At 44.7% G+C, this 23,746-nt stretch overlaps 1 protein-coding gene across 1 annotated transcript in view; it reads right to left on the bottom strand.

Moving 5' to 3' along the window:
- nubp1 (nucleotide binding protein 1 (MinD homolog, E. coli)) overlaps positions 1-22,852 on the bottom strand; it is a 28,147-nt gene extending 5,295 nt beyond the window's left edge. Inside the window, exons 1-7 of the mRNA XM_036553468.1 lie at positions 22,789-22,852; positions 22,217-22,321; positions 20,744-20,877; positions 10,254-10,322; positions 7,158-7,190; positions 4,406-4,496; positions 269-423 (exon numbers count right to left, since the gene is read on the bottom strand). Of these exons, the coding sequence (XP_036409361.1) occupies positions 269-423; positions 4,406-4,496; positions 7,158-7,190; positions 10,254-10,322; positions 20,744-20,877; positions 22,217-22,321; positions 22,789-22,819 (618 nt within the window). The 5' untranslated portion in view covers positions 22,820-22,852. The remainder of the gene's footprint in view (positions 1-268; positions 424-4,405; positions 4,497-7,157; positions 7,191-10,253; positions 10,323-20,743; positions 20,878-22,216; positions 22,322-22,788) is intronic.
- Positions 22,853-23,746: the final 894 nt, after the last annotated feature.

Genomic DNA, 23,746 nt, shown 5'->3' with positions numbered 1-23,746 from the left:
CAATTACACGTCAAGTGGCCTGGTGTGGGAAATGTAAGATGACGGGCGCCTTTAGATAAGGGGAAACTAACTTTCTAACAAGGGTTTTTCTGCCAGGATTCCCACTTGGTCTCTCAACTCTGCATAAACAATGCTCTTTATAACACAGTATTACATTATTATTGACTAGAACAAAATCCTAATATAATATTGCTGTTTAATACTGGTGTCATAAAGATGTGTGCATTATACAATTTTGACTGGAGCTCTTCTTTGTGGGCGGGGTTACCTGAGGGGTGGTGATGATGACTGCGCCATCGATGTGGGCGGAGCTCAGGTACTGCACGACAGACAGGTGCTCGTCCGACGTCCCGGGGGGCGTGTCCACGATGAGATAGTCCAGCTCGCCCCAGTCCACGTCCCGCAGGAACTGCTTGATCATACCTGCCAGAGACGCCCCCCCTACTTTAATGTAACGGACAGGAACAGCCAGCGATGCCTAATAACCCATGCACATCCCCTCTGCCTGGCACATGTGCTCATTCAGTATAAATTACATGATTTACAGTTCACTCACACTGTCAGTTCTTGATCAACACAGTGCAACGGTGTAATGAAGGAGGGTGGGGGCTTTGTGGGAGACACACAACCAAACATATTTGGTCATGGATGACCAAAAAAAAAAAAGATAGAGCATGATCGTTTTAGACTGGTCAGCTATGTATTACACAGTAAACACTGCCACGTGTTTAAATTCATTTACATTTACATTCATTCATTTAGCAGATGCTTTTATCCAAAGCGACGTACATAGGTTACAGTTCTTTACAATGTTATCCATTTATACAGCTGGATATTTACTGAGGCAACTATGGGTTAAGTACCTTGCCCAAGGGTACAGCAGCAGTGTCCCAGCGGGGATCGAACCGGCAACCTTTCGGTTACGAGTCCTGCTCCTTAACCGCTATGCTACACTGCCGCCCAACACTGCCGTGTTGCTGTAAGCTCTCGCACCATGGGGAAAGGGTGGGGCTCAGCATTGCCACAGAGGAACCTGGCCCCGCCCCTCTCAATTTGGCTGCTGCGTGGGGCTTTCCCTTAATCACCAGTTTCCTGGAAATTAAAACAGTCTCAATCACGAGGAAAGAACCTCACAATCTACTCATGGAGGACAGTAGTGGTAAAAATGTCACGGATTCCAGGCGCAAACCACTACCGCGCCCACACGCCAACACGTAGACTGTAACTGTGATTAACAGATATTAATCAGCATGCGGTTTCTTATTTGGACTTTTGGAAAATTTCAACCACTGATGACACATGCTTCTTGACGGACAGAAGAAATTTGTAATGTAAATGTATATTTCAGCTAAGATGTCCTTGTTTCAAAAGATATCACCAAACAAATACTTCTCCAGATGATAAACAGACTGGATTATGATTGTCCTCATGGCCCAGCATTTAAGATGGCTGGCTGTAATGCTATCAAACAACTAATTTAGCTAGCTGTTATTATGTTAACATTATTTTACAGTTAACTTTATGCCTTAAGACAATGAAAGTTTCACTTAGCAAGGTTCTGTAGCTATAGTGGCAATGTTACCTTCAGGGAACAATGAGTGTAACATTAGCCAAATGCTGGCAGAGCAGCATGTTTTATGGGCATCTGACTGACTCGGTCTCCCTGTCTTCCTTATATGTGACCTCACTGATCTGACACTCTGTCACTCACGATTCCAGTTGCTGTTCCCCATGACTGAGCCAAGCGTCTATTCACACGGGGGCAGTTTGGGATGAGATCGCCTCAACCCTGCCCCCTGCGTCGATCTGAGAATCACTCCAGCTGCCAGTCTCAGTCTGCACGCATGCTGCGGAATACCATCATCCAAAACCAGACTAAACTGGTCTCACTCCAGTTAGCCTATCTATCAACTAACAATCTAAGCAATCTAAGCAATCTATCAGCTGACATGCATGCATGGACAACACACACACACACACACACACACACACACACGAAAAAAAAAGGATGTAGCATTTTATTAATGTAGATGTCAATTATTGCAGGACTACCTAAGAAAAGTTTAAAGGTGGCACACTGGTGGCCGGGTGGTACTACAACATTTGTAGTCTAAGAAACAAAGCGAATGACATCCATGATTTTTTAACTTCTAACTCTGTTCATATTTTGTCAAGAGACGCATCTTGACAATACCTTCAGTGACGTTACTATGTCTATTCCTGGGTTTAGCATATATTGCAAAACACAGAAACTGTTATGGCGGTGGAGTAGCATTTTATGTTCAAGATTACATTCCAGTGAAAGTAAGGGAGGATATCATGCCTGGTGAAATCGCGGTACTATGGCTGAGAGTTCATTTACCTCACCAAAAAGACATCTTAGTGGGTTGTTGTTATAGACCCCCAAGCTCGAACGTCAACTGTATTGAAAACATAAGTGAAATGCTTGACAAAGTATGTGATTGATGTGACCAGTCTTCTTTTAGTGTGTTTCACAATGATTGTGTTTTACTGCTTGTCCTTCTTATTCAAATAATTCATTTTGTGTCTTTGTAGTTTGTTTATGATGTCTCTTGCAATGTAATGCATTTTTAACTTGATTATTATGATTCTTTACTTTTCAGACCCCAGGAAGAATAACGGGGCTGTAGGGCTTGGCTAATGGGGATCCTATAAACAATAAACAAACTCCACTGGCTCCCTGTAGCTTCCTGCATCATGTTCAAGGCCTTGATGCTCGTATACAGGGTGACCATCAAAACTGCTCCTAAGTACCTGAACTCACTGCTACAACCCTATGTTCCCTCCCAACGGCTACACTCTGTCACCAAAAGGCGCCTGGTGATCCCATAGCATCATGGCGTTAAATCACTATCCAGGACTTTCTCCACCGTTGTCCCCCGGTGGTGGAATGAACTTCCACACCTCATCCGTTCTGCTGAGTCCCTCTCTGTCTTTAAAAAACATGTGAAGACAAAGCTCTTCTGTTCTCACCTCAGCACCTGAAACACTTTCCCCCTGTCTACTATTAAACTTTATAAAAAAAGATGTAATGGTTTGGCTGTAATAGTTTAACGTAATGGGTTGGTGTAATGGTTTGGTTGTAACGGCTTAACACACTCGCTAGCTTTACCTGCTAGTTGGTACCTCGCCTGGCCAACCTTTGGAACTTTGTCATGCAGTACTTCTAATACTGTTGACTGCGTATGGTTTTTGGCTTGTGTTGTATTGTACCTCATAAGTCGCTTTGGATAAAAGCATCTGCCAAATGAATAAATGTAAATGTAAATGTAACTGCCACAGCTCTTTACAAACCTTTCAGTATGTTTTCTATGCATCATATTATTTATATTACACTGAACTGAGCTCAACTAAACATGCCTAGAAATCCTAAAACGAACCAAGTTAAACTGGAAAAAAAAATCTGAAATCTTTCAAGTATGATCAGGGTTTGACTGCATTCCACTATTTGTCCATCATTAATATTATAATTTTCATTATTATTGCTATTACGGCTATTTCCCTGCATTAAGGCGAACTGCCCATGTCTAGGAAACGGATATTACATTACCTTATTTACCAGACGCTCTTACCCAGAGCGACTTACATAGGTTACAGTTCTTTACAGCATTATCCATTTATACAGCTGGATATTTGCTGAGGCAAGTGTGGGTTAAGGGTGCCCTGCCCAAGGGTGCAGCGGATCCCAGCGGGGATCGAGCCAGCAACCTTTCGGTTACGAGTCTTGCTCCTTAAATCAAACTGAGAAGTGGTCAGACCTTCAAGGGTGAACAGGATTCAAGTGTAATCCATTTGTTTTTTTTTTTTTGTTATAATTATTATTATTATTATCTTATAAACCACTGAAAGCTGAGCCCCTTTCTCATGCGTGTTGTGAGACCGGGCACCTGCTCTGCACACAGCTGTGCAGCGGTGAGGCTCATGCAGGCCAGCGCAGTGCGACTAGAGGAGGCGCCGTGCTCCCGCGCGGAAACAGAGAGACAGAGCGCTGATGTGGGGAGTCCCACAGGGGGAAGTGAAACCGCTGGGCCGCGCGTTATAAATACCGCCACACGCGGCTCCCAGAGCGTCTCGCAGGGGCTCGCAGGGACCCAGCCGAGGCCCGCGGCCACTCTGCCCACCCACCCCCGTCTGACTTCCACTCCATCACCCGCATAGCTGGAAATTAAACCTCAACCTCAATCATCACAAAGCAACCTACGGGGGCGTGACGTTAAAAAAAAATGATGGTGGATTCCAGGTGCTGAAGTCCAGCTGCGGGTGAACATGCATCTACTGTAAATAGCATTGTGTTGGCACGTGGTTTCTTATTTGGGGTTTGACCTCTTCCATTCTGACCGCTGGTGGGAAACGGTCTGCTGGCAGGGAGAAGCAACAGACGCACCGTTCTTCTTGGGTCCCCTCCAGATGACCGCGTCGTCCGGGCTGCTCAGCAGGAAGCCGATGGACATCACGGCTAGGTTGTCCTCCACGTACTGGAACGACACAGCAACCCAAACCTCTTACAACGTCCCGCATATTACCGTACATGTTCACCACTCTGTCACAAAGGGCTCCAACATAATGCAATACATTCCGATATACCATTTGCTACCTTGTGTGCCGCCTTGCAGACAGAGTAACACTACTGAGCTTGTTCCTGTTTTAGAAATGGCACTATCATGAACGTGGTTATTGTATGGTGAGAGAAGTTCACATGGTTTAGAGATAAAGACCTGTTCATACGGTCTAGCATCACTTCGTTTCTCCTTTCGGAGTCGAAACATTTCTGTGAAAAATAGTGTGAACTGTTTAAAGTGAGAAAGGTATTGTGAAGCCACACCGTCTCAAAGTAAGCCTAACTTTGCCACTAAAGCCCACTGAGCTTATTTCAGGTCAAACAGAACAAAGTCCCTATTCAAATTCTGAACTACAGTGCTTCATCTTGAGTAAAGACTGTATGCACGGCAGCCCGTTTCCATTTTAGACTCTTGTACATCATAATGAGCTTGGCAGCCACTGAGTAAAAAGCCATGTGTTAAGATTTCAATAGAATTTGACACTTCCTTAAATTTGTTCCTAAATTTGTCAGCTTTGAGAACAAAGCTCCCTGTGCTTAGATTTAACCAGAGACAAAAATCATGTCCGCAGAACAAGAACCAAAGGATATAACAATGATTGGTTATTCATGCCAAAATCTGGCACCTGGCGTTGTTTGGGTTCCAGCAGTTCAGCCCCTTCCTGTATTGCAGCGAAAGGGCTCACGCTTTTTATCCCCACTAAATTTGATTGGCTGTATGCAGCCACACCAACGTTGTTTTATTTTACGGAGTACTCACTTTTCACCCTTGGAAACTGATCTGGGATCAAGACCCAAGCTCTTACACTAAATGGTTGGGGTTGGGATTGGGGGTGAGGAAAGATGTTCTTAGGTCTGCTAGCAAGGGCAGTGATTCAGGGTGTTGTCTGCAGAATGCAAACCAGGGCAAGGCACAAACGGAACATAACCAGAATCCCCCACACACTCCCACCACCCCCCGCTCGCCACAAAAGCAAAGGAAGCAGAGACAACCACAGGAAGGCAAAAATAACAGACTGCAAACCTCCCTTTCCAAAGTCAACTCCCCAGGCAGAAACCGAAAGTAAAGCATGTTTGGACTCATATTTCATTAGCGTAGCCTCCGTTATAATTTAAATAAACACAACACATCTTATCAGTGAAAACAAGCTGGCATCCCATAGAACCAAGCTCCTTTCCCATCTTAACACCAAGTAGTATATAATACGTAAAATAATACATAATAACTAGCCCTCCCGAAAGCAAATGCACATTTGGTAGCCACCTCTGTTTAGATGTTTAACTTCACTGGAGCATGGGTGGTGCCCTGAGAGAGCCCATATAATATCAGCTCGAAGAAAACAAGAGACCACTGCAGGAGAGGAGGTACAACGGACGGAAACCAAAGACTTTTCACAGAACTAGTGCAGGCAGATAGCAGTTATTCACCTTTTTTGGTGTAATTTACCTACAATACCTAATATATACCTAAATCTATGTGAATCAAGTTTACACCCTCTCTACTTATGCCTATAAGCAGCTCAGTCTTTGGGTTACAAAGACTGGGTTTCAATCCCATCAATCTTTGGGTTAAAAGCCCTGTTCTTTACCACTGCCTGCTTTTGTTGGTGTATATATGTGTATGTGTGTTTCTCTCTCTCGTGCTCTTTGTTACACATACACACACGCACAGACAGATACACACTATATGGACAAAAGTATTCGGACGCTGACCATTACACCAACAGGGACTGTAATGATATTGTATTCAAATACATATAATGTTGGTCCCCCTTTTGCAGCTATAACAGCTTCCACTCTTCTTGGAAGGCTTTCCACAAGATTTTGGAGTGTTTCTGTGGGAATTTGCGCCCATTCATTCTGTAGAGCATTTATGAGGTCAGGCACTGATGTTGGACGAGAAGGCCTGGCTCGCAATCTCCATATATATATATATATATACACACACACACACACACACACACACAAAGTAAATAGGCTAAGGTTTGCCAAGTAAGTTATTCTCTGCCTTTCTGTGGTTGTCTCTGTTCCCCTGGGGGTCATGTACAACTGAGAGGTTCCATCATTAAAATAAAAGTAACTTAGCAACAGAAAGTGGGAAAGACTCAAGGTAACACTCTTAAGAGTGCTTCCGGACGCATATCCTCTAAATTGAGCATGATGAAACGAAATGATAAGCGTGACCAGGGACTAGTTTTGTGTACACAAAGGGCTCTGGGTGATTCCAAAATACATGCTCTTTTTTGGTTGTGTAATTTTGTTGTGCAAGGTGGAAAAAACACTACTTTCATGTTATTTTGAGCGTCTCTGAAGAACCATTACTTTTGTAGCGTACTGTATTATGTCTTTAAATTAGCCAAATGCAGCTTGGCGAGTTCTACAGCCGAAATAGTAAAAACTCTACAACCAGAACATTTTTCTTCTTTTGAGGTACGGGTGGGGGGTCATTATATTTAGTGCAGCAGTGTGTTGGTGACCAGGTGAGAAGCAAAATGCTTTACAGTTCCAGATGAATCGGGTCACCACAATTCCATTAGGGTGCTATGTGCGATCGCAGGCTATACATTCTCTCACTCACCACAGGAGACCAGCCAGAACCGCTCTGATGCACCTGCAGAGAACAAAGAACACTGCTAAAATGCATGCTCTGCTGACCCAGTACCATACAATGCACTAGACTAATTCCTGCAAGGTACCAGAGTACAGACCAAGTGTGGTGTAACGGCTGAAGTGCAGCACTGAGGCCAATACCACTGTACCCTTAGGCAGGGTACCTAACCCAAATGGCCTCAGCAAAATATCCAGCTGTATAAATGAATAATATGTAAAATTATAACATATAAGTCACTCTGGATAAGAGCATCTGTTAAGTGCACGGTAATGTAATGTAGCATGTAACACAAGTCACCTATTTCATTCTGTATTTAAGTGTCATTTCAGAATGGCCTAAAACAAAACAGGATCAGCAATTCAGTTATCTAGACTGGGACATTTTCAAGTGAGGAATACAAATGTACAAATGAACTGAATGTTCAACAAGTGGTCATTCTTAATTTCATCACATTCATTAGGAATAAAACACACACTAACCCATGACAAGTCCTTCGAAGGCCACCTCATTCCATAAAGAGAACTGGCTTTCTAGTGTACCCAGGCAAACCTGGTTAATGACTAATCCTGTGTAATATAGTAAACTGCTTGGAAGGAGGTTTTTGTATTACAAGCACGTGAATGGTGCTGTAACCTGGTGAAAATGCACTGTTCCTAGTTCTGTGAAACCCAGAGAAAGTGTCTGACAAGTAATCATTCATAAATCAGCCATTAAAGGGTTACCACCTCAATATTTGCTTGGTGCATCTGGACTCTCATACCCTTGAGGTTTGTACTCTCTACTCTTTGATTTTAGTGTCATGTCGAGCTGCTGTTATATTGAAGTGTTACTTCATTATGAGGTGAGCTATGCTCTTATGACAGTTTTTCAGAGAACGGACAAAGATGTCTTTCAAGATATTATATTATATTCTTATTTCAATAATATATCCATTATAAGCTCCCGAGTCACTCACTGGTCAAGGCGTTGGCTTTGAATGTTAGCGGAGCTCTACCGGTTGGGCTTCAACCCCAGCTGTGTCGTCAGCTGACAATAACCAAAAGCCCCCAAACTAGGTTTACTCCATTGTTGATAGGGGTAGGTAGGTAAGCCAGGGTTTGTCCATCTCATCACACATCAGCAACCCCCAGTGGTCAATCGGGTGCCCACAGTCTGCCTGCATAAAGCTGCACAGGAAGCGTCTTCCTCAACCACATGTCTGTGTAGGGTTGGCAAGGGGACTGCGTTGTGGGACTGTACTTGGCATCACATGTTTCGGAGGAGAGCTTGTGTTTGTCTGCACTCTCTCTGGCTATTAGCAAGAGATGTAGCAATTAGCAGCATCTCTGACTTATAACTTGGCATTCCAAATTCGAAAGAAATACATACGTGTATATAGTGTCCACAAGTACATATGTGTACATATATCTTGGCTGGCCATTTCATTAGGTGCAACTGCCTAACAGTGAATCCCCCTTTCGCCTTTATGAATCATGGATGTGCCTAAACACATCTTGCACAAGATCAAATCAGCTAGGCTACTCACAATGGCAATATTGAACAACAATACTCATTGAGTTATTGAGGACAGCCAGTCCATCAGATCTGAGGGGATGGAAGCTGATTTGTTGAAGGCCTACTGGGAGGCCACAGTCTGATTTCCACCAGAGGCTGCTGGGCTTGTCACAGGGGCCAGAGAAAGAGAGACGCGCAGGGGAGATCCGTTGCCCGACCGGGGAACAAACCAGGAACCAGGTCCGTCACTTGAGGTGACATTGTAGGTCCTCTTCTGGTTTCCTTGCCAGGCACACATCGTTGGTGGGGGGTTGTCAAACAAATCCAGTTGTCTTTGTATCCACAACAGCTGACTTCATTGACAGCCTGCAACTTCATGTTGGGACACACTCATGTATAAGTGAAAGTGCTACATGTTACCCACAGCTGCATCTTCTGTTGTCCTTGTGAGACAGAATTGTCATCGACACAGGGAAACGATGGACACGGTCATCTTCGCATTCAGTGAGAGAGCTGTCTTCACCCGACAGCCTCTACCTTCGCATTGGGCCATTTCGGTTTCCAAGGGTGTGTCGTTTATCGCCAAGGGACTAGCTACCAGAGATGGTTGTGGATTCATAACGGAGCACGCTGGAAAGAGTGTGGCCATCCAGAACTGAAGATGATTTCAAGGATGCATCAGTAGTCGATGACTCTTCCCCTCCCAGGCCTAGCTGGAAAACTAGGTGCATCTGATTTGGGGGTGAGGAACTCCCCCTCCCCTTCCAGAGCAAGGAGGAGTCCCTTAGCAGAGGAAGTAAGAGGAACAGCAGAGGGAAACTGAGGAACCATGGACATTGTTCTTGCCACACTTATATAGGGCCATTTCAACAGTTACAGACCACATGTGCAGACAGTTCTGTCACTGGTTAAAAAAAAAACTTCAAACCTCCAATTACTGCGTGATCTGATTGACAGCCCATGTAGATGCTGCATGACAAAGACCTGAGAATCTCCTGTAAACTCTGGGCGACCCTTGTTGAAGCTGTCCTTTGACATGCCAAGCGCATCAGAGGGGTTACCTACCACACATGCAGGGCTGTGTCAGGATGTTTGTGTTTGTCTTAAATCAAGAGCAGTGCCACAAAGTCCATCTACAAATGGCATAGTGTTGTTTTATGGCCTCTTTCAACAACAGTATGTTTCTACCCACAGCACTGAAATTGGCTGGAGGTTTTTTTGGGCTGTGGACTATTCTCAATACACCAGTGACATTGTCGTGAAAGAAAACCCCAGCAGGATTAATGTTTCTGCTATATCCATACCAGCATTGTGTTCAAATCTTTTCTGCCTCTGACTTGTACACACACAACCCATGGGTACCGGCCTACCTGCATTAAATAGCATAGTCTGAGCATGTCTGATTCTGTCAGTATGATCAGTAATGAGCAGTCTATTACATAGAAAGGTCAGGTGGACCTAATAAAGTGGTCACTCAGTGTATACATCCATATATCCCACCTGTTTGTGCACAGAGATGAGGGGTACTAACAAACTTTATCTATGTGATTATTCCTTTTGACAGTGTACCTGCTCTCCTTCCAGACCCATTATCCTTGGGATGGATGGGCCACAGATGTCCACATCCAGCAGAGCCACCTGTGTCAGACAGAGAGAGAGAGAGAAAAAGATGTTGTGCTTAGATGTTGCACTTACCACTGCCCTCCACAAGAGGTCAGCATTGTGCCAGCAGAGTCCAGAGACACAGTAAACCCGCAAACTTGACCCCCCTTCCCATTCACGGCTGGAATCTGACTCACACCTTATGTAAGAGAAACCAAGGCTGGTAATGCTCTTAACTGTAAAAGGATTATCCTCGCTGGCACGTTAGGTGCATACCGTCACTTTCCCGTGTCATTGCTGAGCTTGCCCGTGGGCGTCATACCCCCCTAACTGAATTTGACCCACTGGATGCTTTTCTAGTGTCTGCTTTGCTGTGAATGGCGTGACGCCACGCTGGCTACCCGTTTATATTTTTCAGGGCCCTGGACATCAGTGGCAATGAATACCAGGGGATAAGCACTTTCCCGCCTTGAGAATAAGACAAAATGTGCTACAGTGCCTGGAATGACCAGCAGAGGGCACCGATACTCTACAAATGGTTGAGCCATGGTGCATTGGGGGGGTTAGTCACCAGGAGCGGTTTCCGCTTATGACGGCAGAGTGGGGCTGTGGCTGCCATGGGACCACAATCCCACGCTGCCGCTGCTGCATGGCGTCTCGGTGTGGCCTTTCACAGGCAGCGGATCACATTCATCTGGGCTACGCCGTTTCACCACCAAGCGTTAGAAGCCTGGATTTTCTAACTCCAGCTTAATTAAAACTGTCAACATTAATTTGAATAAGGATTACTCCGATTACAGAAATCACGCCGCAGCGGGGCGATCGGATTGGAAAAGAAGCTCAGGAGATTCGGTTATGGGAGCAGATGCGATACAGGCACCCAGAGAGAGTACTCATACTCATACCCAGGGTTTCTCAGAGTGAAGGACATGCATCTCCTGGAAGAAGAATAGCATGAGGCGTAAGGTAGAGGCAACTCCCCAATACTTGTCAAGAAAAAAAAAAAAAAAACGAAAGTACAAATCAGAGCCATGGATCCACAAAGGGTCAGTTTCAGGACCGACGGCTGCAGCTGAGGGAAAAATTGCAGTAAGAAATTTGTCAAGGTAAGACTGTAGGGGTAATCAGCTCCAGGGCTTTGAGAGGCTTTGTTCCAGCCAGGCACAGATCGGCCCCGTCTAGATAATTTCGGCCTGGACTGAAGCAATCTACCATCCTGGGACCATTCTAAGATTAAGGAGAGACCAGACCCCAAAAAGTGTGTGTAACGTGTTCTTCTCCAGGGTTGTATGGACTGGTGAGCAACTGGCTCTCAAAACACTAACTCAGCATAGTCCTGGCTGAGAATCAAACCTGCCTGGCCAATCGAAATGAGACCACAACACAGGCCACACCCCTGCAGGAATTATTCTCTCAGCCCCCAAGGTCAGCGGACATATGAAAAGAGTAAAAGCAGGTTATACCAGCTCGTTGCCCTCATTGAGAACAAGAGAACGTCTACAGCCACTCTTGGCTGATCTCAGGACTGTGTTTCCACTAAACCACAAAGACCAAAATGTAAATGAGTAAACTGGGTACAGCCAAAACCTCTGCATCAGAAGAGTATATGCGAACATAAATTCAGGGCAACAATAGATTAACAAAGGTTTAACACGTTACAAAAAAGATGTGCATGCAAAGACGCACATGCGTTATCAGTTTACATTATATGTAATATGCATTTTATGTGGTATAAAAAGATAATCCATGTTGCTGAATAGGAGCTGTGCTGGAATACAACCTACTTCTGGAGGAAAAAGAGGTTGACCGGTTGGTTAACATCCACTTAGTGTCCAATTTGGCTGCTGGTTGTATTTCTTGTCATGCAGGATGCACTGCGTTTGTTAAGCAAAGAAAGTAATAAGTTAGCGTACCTCAGATTTACGTTTTCAAACATCCAACAACACTTTTGCCTTTTGTAATATCTTCAATAAAGTCCTATTCTGCCTTTATACCTAATATTCTGCTTAGAAATACCACATAATGAAATTCAACAGAACCACAACATGTCACTGTGGATTATTTTCAAATGATACGGCCTGACAGCGAGGTGGGTGCCTCACTTAAATCAATACCAGATGTCACATTTGCATATTTCCCACCATCCACTGCAATTATTGGCGGCCGCAAGGAAACCACCGAATATTAAACGGTTTCCCACTGAACACAGAGCGAATTGTAATGCAGTGTGCAACATTCAAGCTAATCTGGCGACCGCTACCTATTTAACCCGGACCTGGACAAGGGAAGGTGAGAGTGGAGGCTCGCAGCTGTTAGCACCATTAGTTCCCTCTGAAGGAGGAAGAAAACAAAAAAACAGGGATTCAAAGAAATGGACATGAAGAGAAGACCCCTGCCCCGCCCCCCTCCCCTTGACCCCGCCTCTCCAAATGGCTGATGGACAGCAAGTGCATGCCTTTAGGATGACAGAGCACTCTCCTTGAGACCAGATGTTTAGGCCATCATGCCAGAGGAAGCCTTTTCCGCTCCGAGTGTTTCAGATACGGATCAGTCAGAGCGAGGCCCATGATAAAACGGTAAACAAAAAAAAAAAAAAACAGAAAAGGAGAAATAAATAAAAAAGGATTTTCAGAAATGAAAGGAGCGTCATGCTCGGTGCTTAGGATGTAGTCTGGTTATTGGATTAGGAATTATACCTGACCTGCCACGTTCCCTGAGGATCCGCGGACAAGTTTGCGAAGGCTCGGGAATTGTGTTAGCGAGAATGGCGAGAATAAAGCTGTGGCGAAATGTCTGACTGGAAAAGAAATGGGGTTTTTTTGCCTTATTTTCTTTCCGCCTGAATCACAGATGCCTTGCCCTTACGAAAGTGGACTGACTCAGAGGAAATGAGGTGGAATCTGGGAATTAGACGAGAGCCAACCCCCATTTTTAAGTCCCATAAATTGAAGCTTCCATGGCAGTGAGCCCCCCATCCCAGCCTCCTGTTCTTGAGGAAATAAACATGTAGCATCTGTAGTACAATATGCACCATGATACGAGGGTCATGACACCATGCATGTCATGATACAATGAACATCATGTGACTCTTATTTCGTTGTGCGGGAAAAAAAGACCAAGTACACTGACACGTATGCAGTTTCCTGCTGGGATGCAAGCTTCCATGATCAGTATTAAAAAACAAAACTGACAGATTACCTTGGTGATCTGCTGTTTAGCCACAAAATAAAAACATAAATATGTTTTTATGGCTTGATATGATGACATGCGACTATGAGAGTCAGTGCACATGTTTTACTGTAAAACTATCCATACATGGCTCACCAAAACACTGTGAGGGGAGAGTATTATGACGCTCGGCTGTGTCGCTAAGCCGCCAACGCCCTCGTGTTAGCGCAGAAGCGAAGCCACAGAGGGATTCGCCCTGGAGCAGTGATGTGGCTTGCCCCCAAGCCGCAGCGCTTCCTGCTACCGCTCAGTGTGGGTTATTCCTTTCTCCAAACCCCCCCTTTTTTTCCCCCTTTTAAAAAAATTCACCCCGTCCCATTTATTCACAGAATCTTGACTTTGGCCGACGCCCCGGTGAACGGAAACCTTCACACAGGAGCCATGGGAAGGCCGAGGGGGAGACCGGGGTCCTGACCTTTTTGAGGAATGTGAAGCACTCCCCGCCAAGTCCAGAGGGAGTTTGGGGTTTGGAGTTTGGGGGCTGTTCAGACCCCTTTCCGCTCAGTTAGGCCGTCGCTGTTACAGCCATGACATAAAATGAGATGTCCCTGAGCTTATATGTTATTTAACAGCTGACCATTAACTTCTTTTTGGGCTCTGGTTCTCCGATCTGATTCTCTCTTTTATTGTTTTGTCAAAGTACTGTTTGAATGGAAGTGTGCATTTTTATTGTGGTTGTACAATGCAGAAAATGCTTGTCTTTGTGAATTAACACCAACTTTATCCACCAGTGTTTAACATTATAACCTATTTTAATGTGAAATGGGAATGAATGTACAACTTTAAATTACAAGGAGAGGTTTAATGACTTGATGTGCTGTTATTTAATTAAAAAAAAAACCCTTCAGAATGAGTCAGTTGTGCTTCCCCATCCATGAGTAACACTTTTATTTAGTAGAGTTTCAGATCTTTAATACCACGCATAAAAAACTTTCTTGGGTTCCCTAATCTAATCATAAATGGATTCGTCTGTGGTGGAAAAAAGAGCACACTTTAAGCCCCACAGTAACGATTCCCTCAGAGGCATTTCTGCAAAATTAGCTCCCGAAAAACAGAACGACAACTATCCGTTTCCCCGTTGAAATGGTGGCAATTAGTCTTATCATTGGAAACAAACTGCCTCCATTTCACAGCCTGCAATCACTCTGAGGCGTCGCCAAGAGAATTGCTCAACGACGCTCACGTAGAGAATCAGTCCTGCAAATTATCGAATGGGAAAATGCCGCGGAGGACATCGTTCAAAACTGGATTTGGGCTGATTTCCTGGGTAAAGAGTACACCCTTCAGCCAATCAGGGCGCAACAGGAGGGAGGTCAGTGGGGGGGGGGGTCATCGGGGAGGAATGCTTTGGGCGGGGGAGGGGGGGGGGGTTATCTCCAGATCTCAGCTTCCCAAAACTGCCCCGTGCCGTTCACGGCCGATTCGGTACCGCCAGCCCTTTTTACGCAACTCGCGCACTAAATCACTCCTCCATCACTTTGTAAAACCTCCCTGTAAAAAAATCCATCTTCAATGACCACTAAGCATTTCTTATAGCACAAATGGCCATTGACAAAATTCAGTTAAAAAAATCTGTTAATCATCTTGGATGTGACACACATGGACTTGTCAGACACTAAATGTTGCTCTTGGAAACACTTTGCACATGCCACATATATGGTCCTCACAAACGTCTTTGACAAATGCCTGACATGTCCAGCCAAAGACACTCCCCCAGTTCATGTTTTTCATGGTCGCTCCAAGCGCACTCCTCAGATCCCAGCACTCATATCAAGCATGAGCTGGAGCATTACAATGAATGATTACAAAGAAAGATGATAAGCGTTAATTAAACTAAACTGGCATGCACGTCATACTAAAGCTAAAGATGTTGGCGCACTGCCTCGGATAAAGAGTGAGAGCATGAATATTAATTCCTGACCACCTACAGGCCGCATGTGATTGCTGCCCTTATAGATTGACATTTGAGTAGAACATTCTGTACAACATCTGTGCAATTACTGGGGGCATACACCCATGGCTAAACCCTGCATCATGTAAAAATAAATTAATTTTAAAAATCAATCATACAGGTTGATTCTCGCATGCAACAACACAGCTGTTTCACTTCTTTTGCACGGATGCATTGACTCGATGTACTGTATCATACCTAACTCCGATCTTGTTAATTGATGACATGCCTTCCCTGTATCTGCATATACTGCCTCCTGTAAAGACCCAGTTTCCTTAAAGGACCGTTTGGCCCTGGATTGGGAGGCTACATGCCCTAAAACATGTTTCCATGCTCCCTGTCAATCAGGTTGACCTGGACGTGAGCGGTTTCTTTCTTTTCTTTTCACTTTGTGGCTTCTTCCCCACAGGTGTGCAGTGGTGAGGTCGCCATGGTCCTGCAGTGCTCCTCTAATTGCTTCTAATTATGAACGCTCTGATGCTTTGGTTATTTGGATTTTCGCATTTCCAGTTTCACCTTTCTTGTTAATACTGGCCTCCACTAGTAAAGAAGCCACAGGAGTCTTTCAATCTGGTTTCTTTTTTCTTAAGGGTTCGAGTCATGATTAATGCTATATTGTTAGCTTGATATTTTCCTTCTCTATTTCAGGTAATGTCAGACGCACCATTTTACCATTTTGACTTACTGCATAATGTAGACCACCTAAGGCACAATTGCTTGCACATCAGCACTTTAACTAGGAAAGAGCTTTCAGTACAGGTGAATGAGGCTTAAACAAATAACGCTTATCATATTCAGAGGCAAAGAGCTGATTCAGCAGCGACCAGAATATCTCAGCCTGGTTCCTTTTGCTGTTGCACTTCTTTGTCACAACAGGGGGGTCGGCACTCCAGCGGAGATGAAAAGCCGTACTGATAGGGAGCTATTGTTAGCAGGTGTGTGTTGATGCCTTTAGCTGCGCCAAACCAGTCGGCTAATTCCCAGACTCCCTCAGGAGGAGGCCTGGCTCCAGACCAGATCGGTGCAGTTTAGCACCCGGGGAGGTGCACGTGTGCAATTTCCCACTCGGACTGTGGAAACAGGCTGGAGCTGGACGGGAGGAGCCGCTGTAGGAAACCGTAACCTCCCTTTGAACCTGGTTTGTTTCTCCTAGCAGGAGCGACTGCGGTGGAGCAGTATCGATTTTTCTTTTTTTTCTGGCCTTGGCAGCGAGGGCTGGTGGGAGGTTTTTTGTAAATGAAAGTTTTATGAAACTGCTCTCCTCGGGCTTGACTCCTCGAGGGGCTGCCGCATTCAAGGCCTCCAATTTCAAACCAGCCCGGATGAAAAGTCGTTTCTGGGACCCTGTGGCTACAAACGGGCCCCGCTCGGCCAGGCGCTAATTTGCACTCCCGAAACAAGACGGCCCACTCTCAAGCTCACAACAAGGCCATCGTGCCAGCCCCCGGGAGACGTGGCGAAGCAACACGCATGGGACGTTTGTACCAACCAGCTAAACCTCCCTGCTCCACTCAGTTGTTTTTTAGCTGCATCAACAAAAAACAAAACTAAAAAAAAATCACGTGGAAGCAACCGATAATTACTGGAAAGGTTTATCTCAACAAACAACGTGTTGTTTTGGCAGAAGTCGACGTTTTGACCCAAAGGCCCTTTTCAAGACAGAATTCTCAGAACTGCTGAGCACTGAGCAATCACAGTACAGATGGCGGTGGTATACAACATCATAGCGGCTGGAATACACCCTCTTTTTAGATTGTCACATTAGCTTTTCATCGATACAATGCACAAATTTACACTGTTGTAACAGAGGCTTTTATGAGACAGTATATGCAGCGCTGAAATGTCTTGGAGAACTTCATTCCGAGAGGGTAAGCAAGGGGGTGATTCTGAGGGTTTGGCCGTAAACTTCTGGCACTCGCAGCCACTTCCCTCTAGCGGAAAAAACGTAAGGCTCGAGCCTGGGGTGCGGGGTTTTCCGACGCCAAGGCTTCATACCGGCGGTCGAACCGCATGTACCGTTACCGCCAGCGAACGAAACCGCAGAGGCCTCTTGTCTCCCGTCGGTTTGCTCAGAAACTAACCAGCTCCCGGGAAAAGAAGAAAGAGAGAAAGTGATGAAAAAAAATCCAGGGTCTGGGAACTCAGCGTTTCGAGGAACGTGTTGCTGGACCACGTGGCGCATCATGGTGCTGCCAAGTTACATCGGTTGGCTGTGGGGGCTGTTTGCCTGGAACCAGAAATAACAAAGGGGAGCACTTTACAGCCAACAAAAGAAAAAAAAAAAAAGGGGCTCATCCGTTTCACCAGCGGCGCAGGCCGGCAGCCGCTGAGAGAGTGAGCGGCGGGAACATTAACATGACCAAAATCCAGTGTTTGCGCAGGACACGCCTCAGTCTCATGAAATATGACCCCGGAGTGACATTTAAGACCATGGGAACGAGGAGGAATAAACATGCCTCGAGGCTGTGTGGGGTTGGAGTGGGGGGGGGGGGGGGGGGTTCTCTAACAGGCAGGGACAGATAGATATAAAAGGGTTAAACTGGAGCTCTGACAATGGTCCACCTTCACCGTCTGAGCTTACAGGCAACACTAAAATCAGTCATAACGGCATTTGTGCAATGAAGCACGGGAATTTTGTTTAAAAAAAAAACAAAAAAAAAAAACAAAGTCTTTTCTAAGAATAGCACAAAAAAGGGAAAAGAAAAGCCCGGGTGTTATTTGCACAGAAGAATTAGGCAGCTGTCCAACGCGAGGCGGACGGTAAGAACCCGTCATGAAAAAAAGCCACATTCTCTAAAGCGATGGTCCATGACGCAATGCTGGGACATGGCCACCAGCAGCTGGATAAACAGAGGTCTGAATGCATTTATCTAAACCGCTGTCTCCAGTATTTTCAACACTATCACTGCTGCAATATATGTGGTCGGGAAATACTATACAAGGTAGAGATTTTACACTACCGGTTTCTACAGGAATACATTTACTGAGGCGATTCGGGTTACGAACCTTCACTGAGGGTACACCACCGTGGGTGTCCGCAAAGCAAAATGGCGAGGGCTGTGGAATTGTGCCGAAGCTTGGCGGAACACGGAAAGGGCCTGCTCACCCCGGGTCACTTACAGTGACAGCAATGAGAGGAGAAACAGGAAAAAGAAAACCTGCGGAAAAGTCAGGGTCAAATCAGATGAGCTTCCTATCACTGCACCCTTCCCACATTTATTTATCAAGGAGGGGTTAGGGGTCCAATCAAAAAGCAAAAAAAAAAAAAAAAGTTCTCTGTGCACTGTCCATTATTCACAAGCCCTTCTGCAATCAGGCGAGATTAAGGCCGGGTGGGGTGGGGGGGGGAAGGGGGGGTGATTATCACTGGAATGAAGAATGAGAACAGGCTGATCACAGCTGCCATGCAGATAGCTGGGCTGAATACAATAGACAGTACAGTTTAAATACCGTCACAAAGTACAAGCCAAGTAGAGCAGTCTGCTTGCACTTTGTGACAGTATTTAAACTAGTATCTAAGGTAGATTATCTAACACCTTGCCCTAAAAAGAATCCAACCAGATTCAATTCAAGCAGATTAAAGAGCAGTTGCACCCCATTATTTATTTGTGGGGTGGACGCAGATGTTGTTATCTGCACCTACTAACTTTGCAGTTTAGATATGGTTCATTTGATCGACGTTAATCTAATTTGCTCAGTTTAAGACACTCAAGAGAGTAACAGCAATGCCCAACCCAGGACCTGAACCTGAAACCAGGTTACAAATCCAATTCCCTTAGGACTGCACCATACTTCTTTATCTATAGGCCTGAAAACAACATAAGAACACTTTAAATAGTTACGCTGTACTTTAAACAATTACTGTACTGTAGTACTGTAAACAATTAGTCAAGCATCTATAATGCCATACAGATGAAAGCACAACCTGAGTGAATCACAGGCTGGCAGGTCGGCCTGAGACTAAGATTAAAGGTGTCCAGGGTCAGTTTGAGGACGAGAGCGACTCTGATGATGCAATGGCGTGTGGAGATGCTGAGGGGAGGGGCAGACGTATTAGAAGCACGTGATGGGAACCTCCAACCACAACAGGAGCAGTGTGGCTGAAGGCCCAGCATGCTGGTGCTGGGGTTCTAAAATGGGCGTGGTCTGAGACCAGACTAACAGTCGACAGCAGAAGTCAGGGCGAGCTAGAAAGCGCTGTCCAGTGCTGGCTGAGGGGGTCTAGTGATGCTTCCATTAAAACATATCCAATAACATGCCTCTGCTCAGAAGCACCCAGAGGCAGTGCTGAATTGTGGGCCAACTGCAGGAGAATCTTTTTCTCTGCTTTTAAACTGTGAAACATGATGGTGAGGCTCACAGTCTCCAGGCCCCAGGATTGTGAGATCTTAATGCTTTGAGGGATTACGGAGAACTCCTTCCTGCGAGCTGCCTGCCGTTAAACGGTCAAACTGCCAGCAGCAGCCAAAGCGATTAGGGCAACAGTGGTCCTCAGTAAGATCTAAGTCCTGGCTTTGGGGGTGGGAGGGTGGCGCAAATCTCTCTGCCCGCATGAAACGGGATTCAGTGACACCTCTCCTCTAAAATCCTGTTGTTTTCTCTGTAAAGCACACATTGGGCCCCCCGGTCTCGGCGTCTTCACGCGCGCTTTGTAGAGACTGTCATTCCATTTCTTCCACGAAGTGTCCGCCAATCAAACACAGAGTCTTGAAAAAATAAATACAACGGGACTGCAACTGCGAACGGAAATTTGGGGAGCCCAGCTGTATTGTTAACGTGCTTCGGAAAACAGTAAGGGGAAACTTGAGCAAGTGCTGCCAATTAAAAGCGAACTAAAAAAAGGAGTCGGCCTGTATGAGCACAAATAACAGAGTCAAGCAGTGCCCCTAAAATAAGCATCCTTTTATGAGCGAGAGAAACTTTGTTTGGGTGACTGCGTTTGAAATGAGAAGTGCCAAGTGAAACTGCAAGCCTTCCAGCTGCAAATTACCAGACGGCAAAATCTGAAGCAAGTATCCATGGCAAGACAATGTTTCTGAGAAGCCAAAGCATACGAACGAGGAGCAAACACATATTTGTCTCTCCTTATTAGGCAACAGCAATTCAAATCTAACTCCACCCTTAGGCCATAGTGAGAACAACACTCATTCCTGTACTGGTCTAGCATGTGAAATATTATAGTATGTGAAAATACGCATTCCTTATATTTTTCACTCATTATTTGACATTTTATTGCCATCTGTTGCTTTTTCCTGAGCACCTACAGGCGTAATGTTACCTCTTTGGATCCATCGCTGGCGAGACCATGAGCCAGGTGTGCACTGAAGGTACTTTTCCCCACTCCGCCTTTGCCGGAGAGGACCAGGATCTTGTGCTTCACGGTGGCCATCTTCGCCTTAATCTCCTCTATGGCTGCCGTTTCAATGTCAGGGGAGAGTGACAAACGTGTTTTTAAATCATAACAAAAACACGGAGCCAAGAACAGGCAATGCAGCCCACTGTAACCATGTCTATATCCTACAGTGAATATGAAACCGTGTCCAGTTTTGCCTTGAGGGATCGTTTAAGGGTTCAGACTGAAACTTTACTAGAAATCCCCACAGTTAAGTAGTGTAAAGACAGGAACATGTGGGCATGTCATATACGTGTGTGTAGTACTGATACTGCGGATATGAAATCACGCAGCAATGGTGCGCATCCTTTACAAGTTAACTGAAAGATTCTGCAAATATTTGCCTACAGGGAAAACTCTGGACCTTCATCTCCGATCCTTCTCCCTGAAACCCTTTTTTGTACCCCCAAAATCAAACTTTAACACTCTCATGCACATGCTTTCAGAAACAAATTTGTGCTAGTGTGGGTTTTGGGTACTCCGACTGACTTTTGCAAACTGTAGATTTAAAAACAGTAATCTCTCTCTATTGTCTGCATTTTCACAGAAACCCACAAACAACCACTTTTCAAGTCCTTTCCTGGAACAGTCAAAAAGCCAAACAGACATGTCATTCTCAATTAAGAGCAATGAATGGAGATGGTTGACTATTTCTGTTGCTTTTCATCTTGAGAAAGTAAGTACATGACATCGCTCTCATGTAACATGTTGACAATGAAACACTTTTGATGAAATTCAGTAATACCAAAAAGAAGCCGACACACAAGAAAGCACACAAGAGAATTAACTGATGTTGACACTGCAAAGGGGGCCAATAACACATTTCAAAACAATCATAGTTCTCGGCGGCAGGATAAACGGTGTTGTACTATGTACAAGGACCCCCCTATCACCCAAGTAGGTTGTAGTATTATCTTCCCTTGCCACTACCGCCCGTGACTTCGCAAAACGTTCGTGAACAGTGCTAACAAGACGTCCTAGAGCGTCTGCGGTTGCAATTTGACCAGAGATTACATTTTCCCCAGATGCCGAGGCGTTATCGCTCCAGCGAGTTCACTGCGTCTCAGAATGTGCCCTTGTGGTGCCGCTGGGCAGCCAATGCCATATCTGCAATTTCCTTATTCGCTAACGTAACGTGAAGCAACTACCATAACGTTAAGCATAATAGTCTAGAAACGTTAAACGTGACATCCAAGTCGCTATGGTGGTGAGGTAGCGAGCGAGCTGCGTTACTGTACAAGAACCTTCACCGTCTTGTTAAGATCCTTGTGGACCTTAGTATGAGTCTTAACCACTGTTAACTGTGTACTGTTAAGAGTAGCCAGCTACGGCAAAACCGAAAAGGACATCTAAAGTTACCGGGGTCGGGAGCCTTCGCAGCACCGGAAGCGCATATTGTCTGGTTCGGACATCCCTGACAGGCCGACGTCTTTCCAGCCTGTTCGCTGCTGGTGCCGGGGCAATCTGACAGGAAAATAAAAAAAAGGACACAATCAGTTGTGTAACTGACTACTGAGCAAATTGTCAGCTGTTTCAATGATTCAGTCCCATGACAAATGAGAGGAAACAACAGCTACACTAACTAGCTAACGTTAGCTGACTCACTAAAAAGGTTAGCGAGATTGCTAAACTAAATACATTCTTCAAGATGACCGTTTCGTGTCGATTTCATATTTACTTTACTTTTAATTAGATTGACTCGCAAGATAGCAGCTTACGAATGGGTAAGCAAGCTAGTTAGCTTGATAACTAACTTAATGCAATACAGCAGACAATTCCAGTAACGCTGGATAGTTATATATAAATAAAATGCTTGCAATGCCAGCATGAACTACACCTATAACGGTAACAGAATCAATATCAAAACACGTTGTCTGTAAGCTAACTTAAATGTCAAATATATGTAAACCGGCTTTTCCAAATTCACTCACGTTGCGGCGCATTACTCGGTACGTCCGCCATATCTGAGGTGACCTAAACCTAAGATTATGTCGACTAACAAGACATACGATGTCGTACACTCCACAGCCACAGAACGGAGCTCTACAAAACAGGAACTTCTTAATGTGCCAAAATTACAAATATGAATTATACCGGAACTTGTTATTTTAAACAGGAAACGACCAGAGGTACACAATCTCCCACATTGACGGTTTCTTGCCGAACACCCAATTTACTGTACGAAATGTTAAACCCTCCGTGTTACCTATTCAAGGATTCCAGTTTACAGAATATGCCAGGCAAATTTAAAACATTCAGCTGAAGTATGCCTAAGTGTAATCGAACAGAAACCATTATTAAACAGTTATTCATTCCAACAAAAACCCGTAATAAAGGTAAATAATTTTGAAAATGGCTCATTTATACAGTTGGCTACAAACTTAACCAGTGTTGAGTAACTTTGAAACGCGAAAAATCCAGTATAGTTTCTTGTTGACGCCTATTTCTTGTTAACTACTCTGATGACCGATAAGTCACTCAATTTATCTCCAAAGGATAAAAACATTCACACGCACAATTTTTCAGCCTGTTAAAGTAATGTCAGAAAGGAAGTTGCGTGGAAGTTGGCGGTTGCACTATGAGAAAGACCTTGGTGATTTACATAAATTATCATCTCATCCTATATTAAACACCTACTCGATGACAGTTTAATCAAGTACAGTAGCTTTTTTTACTTGAACATTGTGTATTAATATAATTATAAAAATGAGGAAAACACGATCAATGTGATTTTATACCAGCTTTTTACAGCTTCTGCTCTTCTTGTAGGTTGCTCTGGATAATAGTGTCTGCCAAAAGAATGAATGGATGACATCATGTATGCACATACAGGAGAAATTAAAAAGTGGGGAAAAGGTAGAAGTGTATGTTCAAAGTTGCATAAATGTG

This window comes from Megalops cyprinoides, chromosome 19 (genome assembly GCF_013368585.1).
Source record: "Megalops cyprinoides isolate fMegCyp1 chromosome 19, fMegCyp1.pri, whole genome shotgun sequence".
In the NCBI taxonomy this organism is placed as follows: domain Eukaryota; kingdom Metazoa; phylum Chordata; class Actinopteri; order Elopiformes; family Megalopidae; genus Megalops; species Megalops cyprinoides.
The sequence above is the reverse complement of the archived record's forward strand: the minus strand, read 5'-3'. Positions and strand labels throughout refer to the sequence as shown.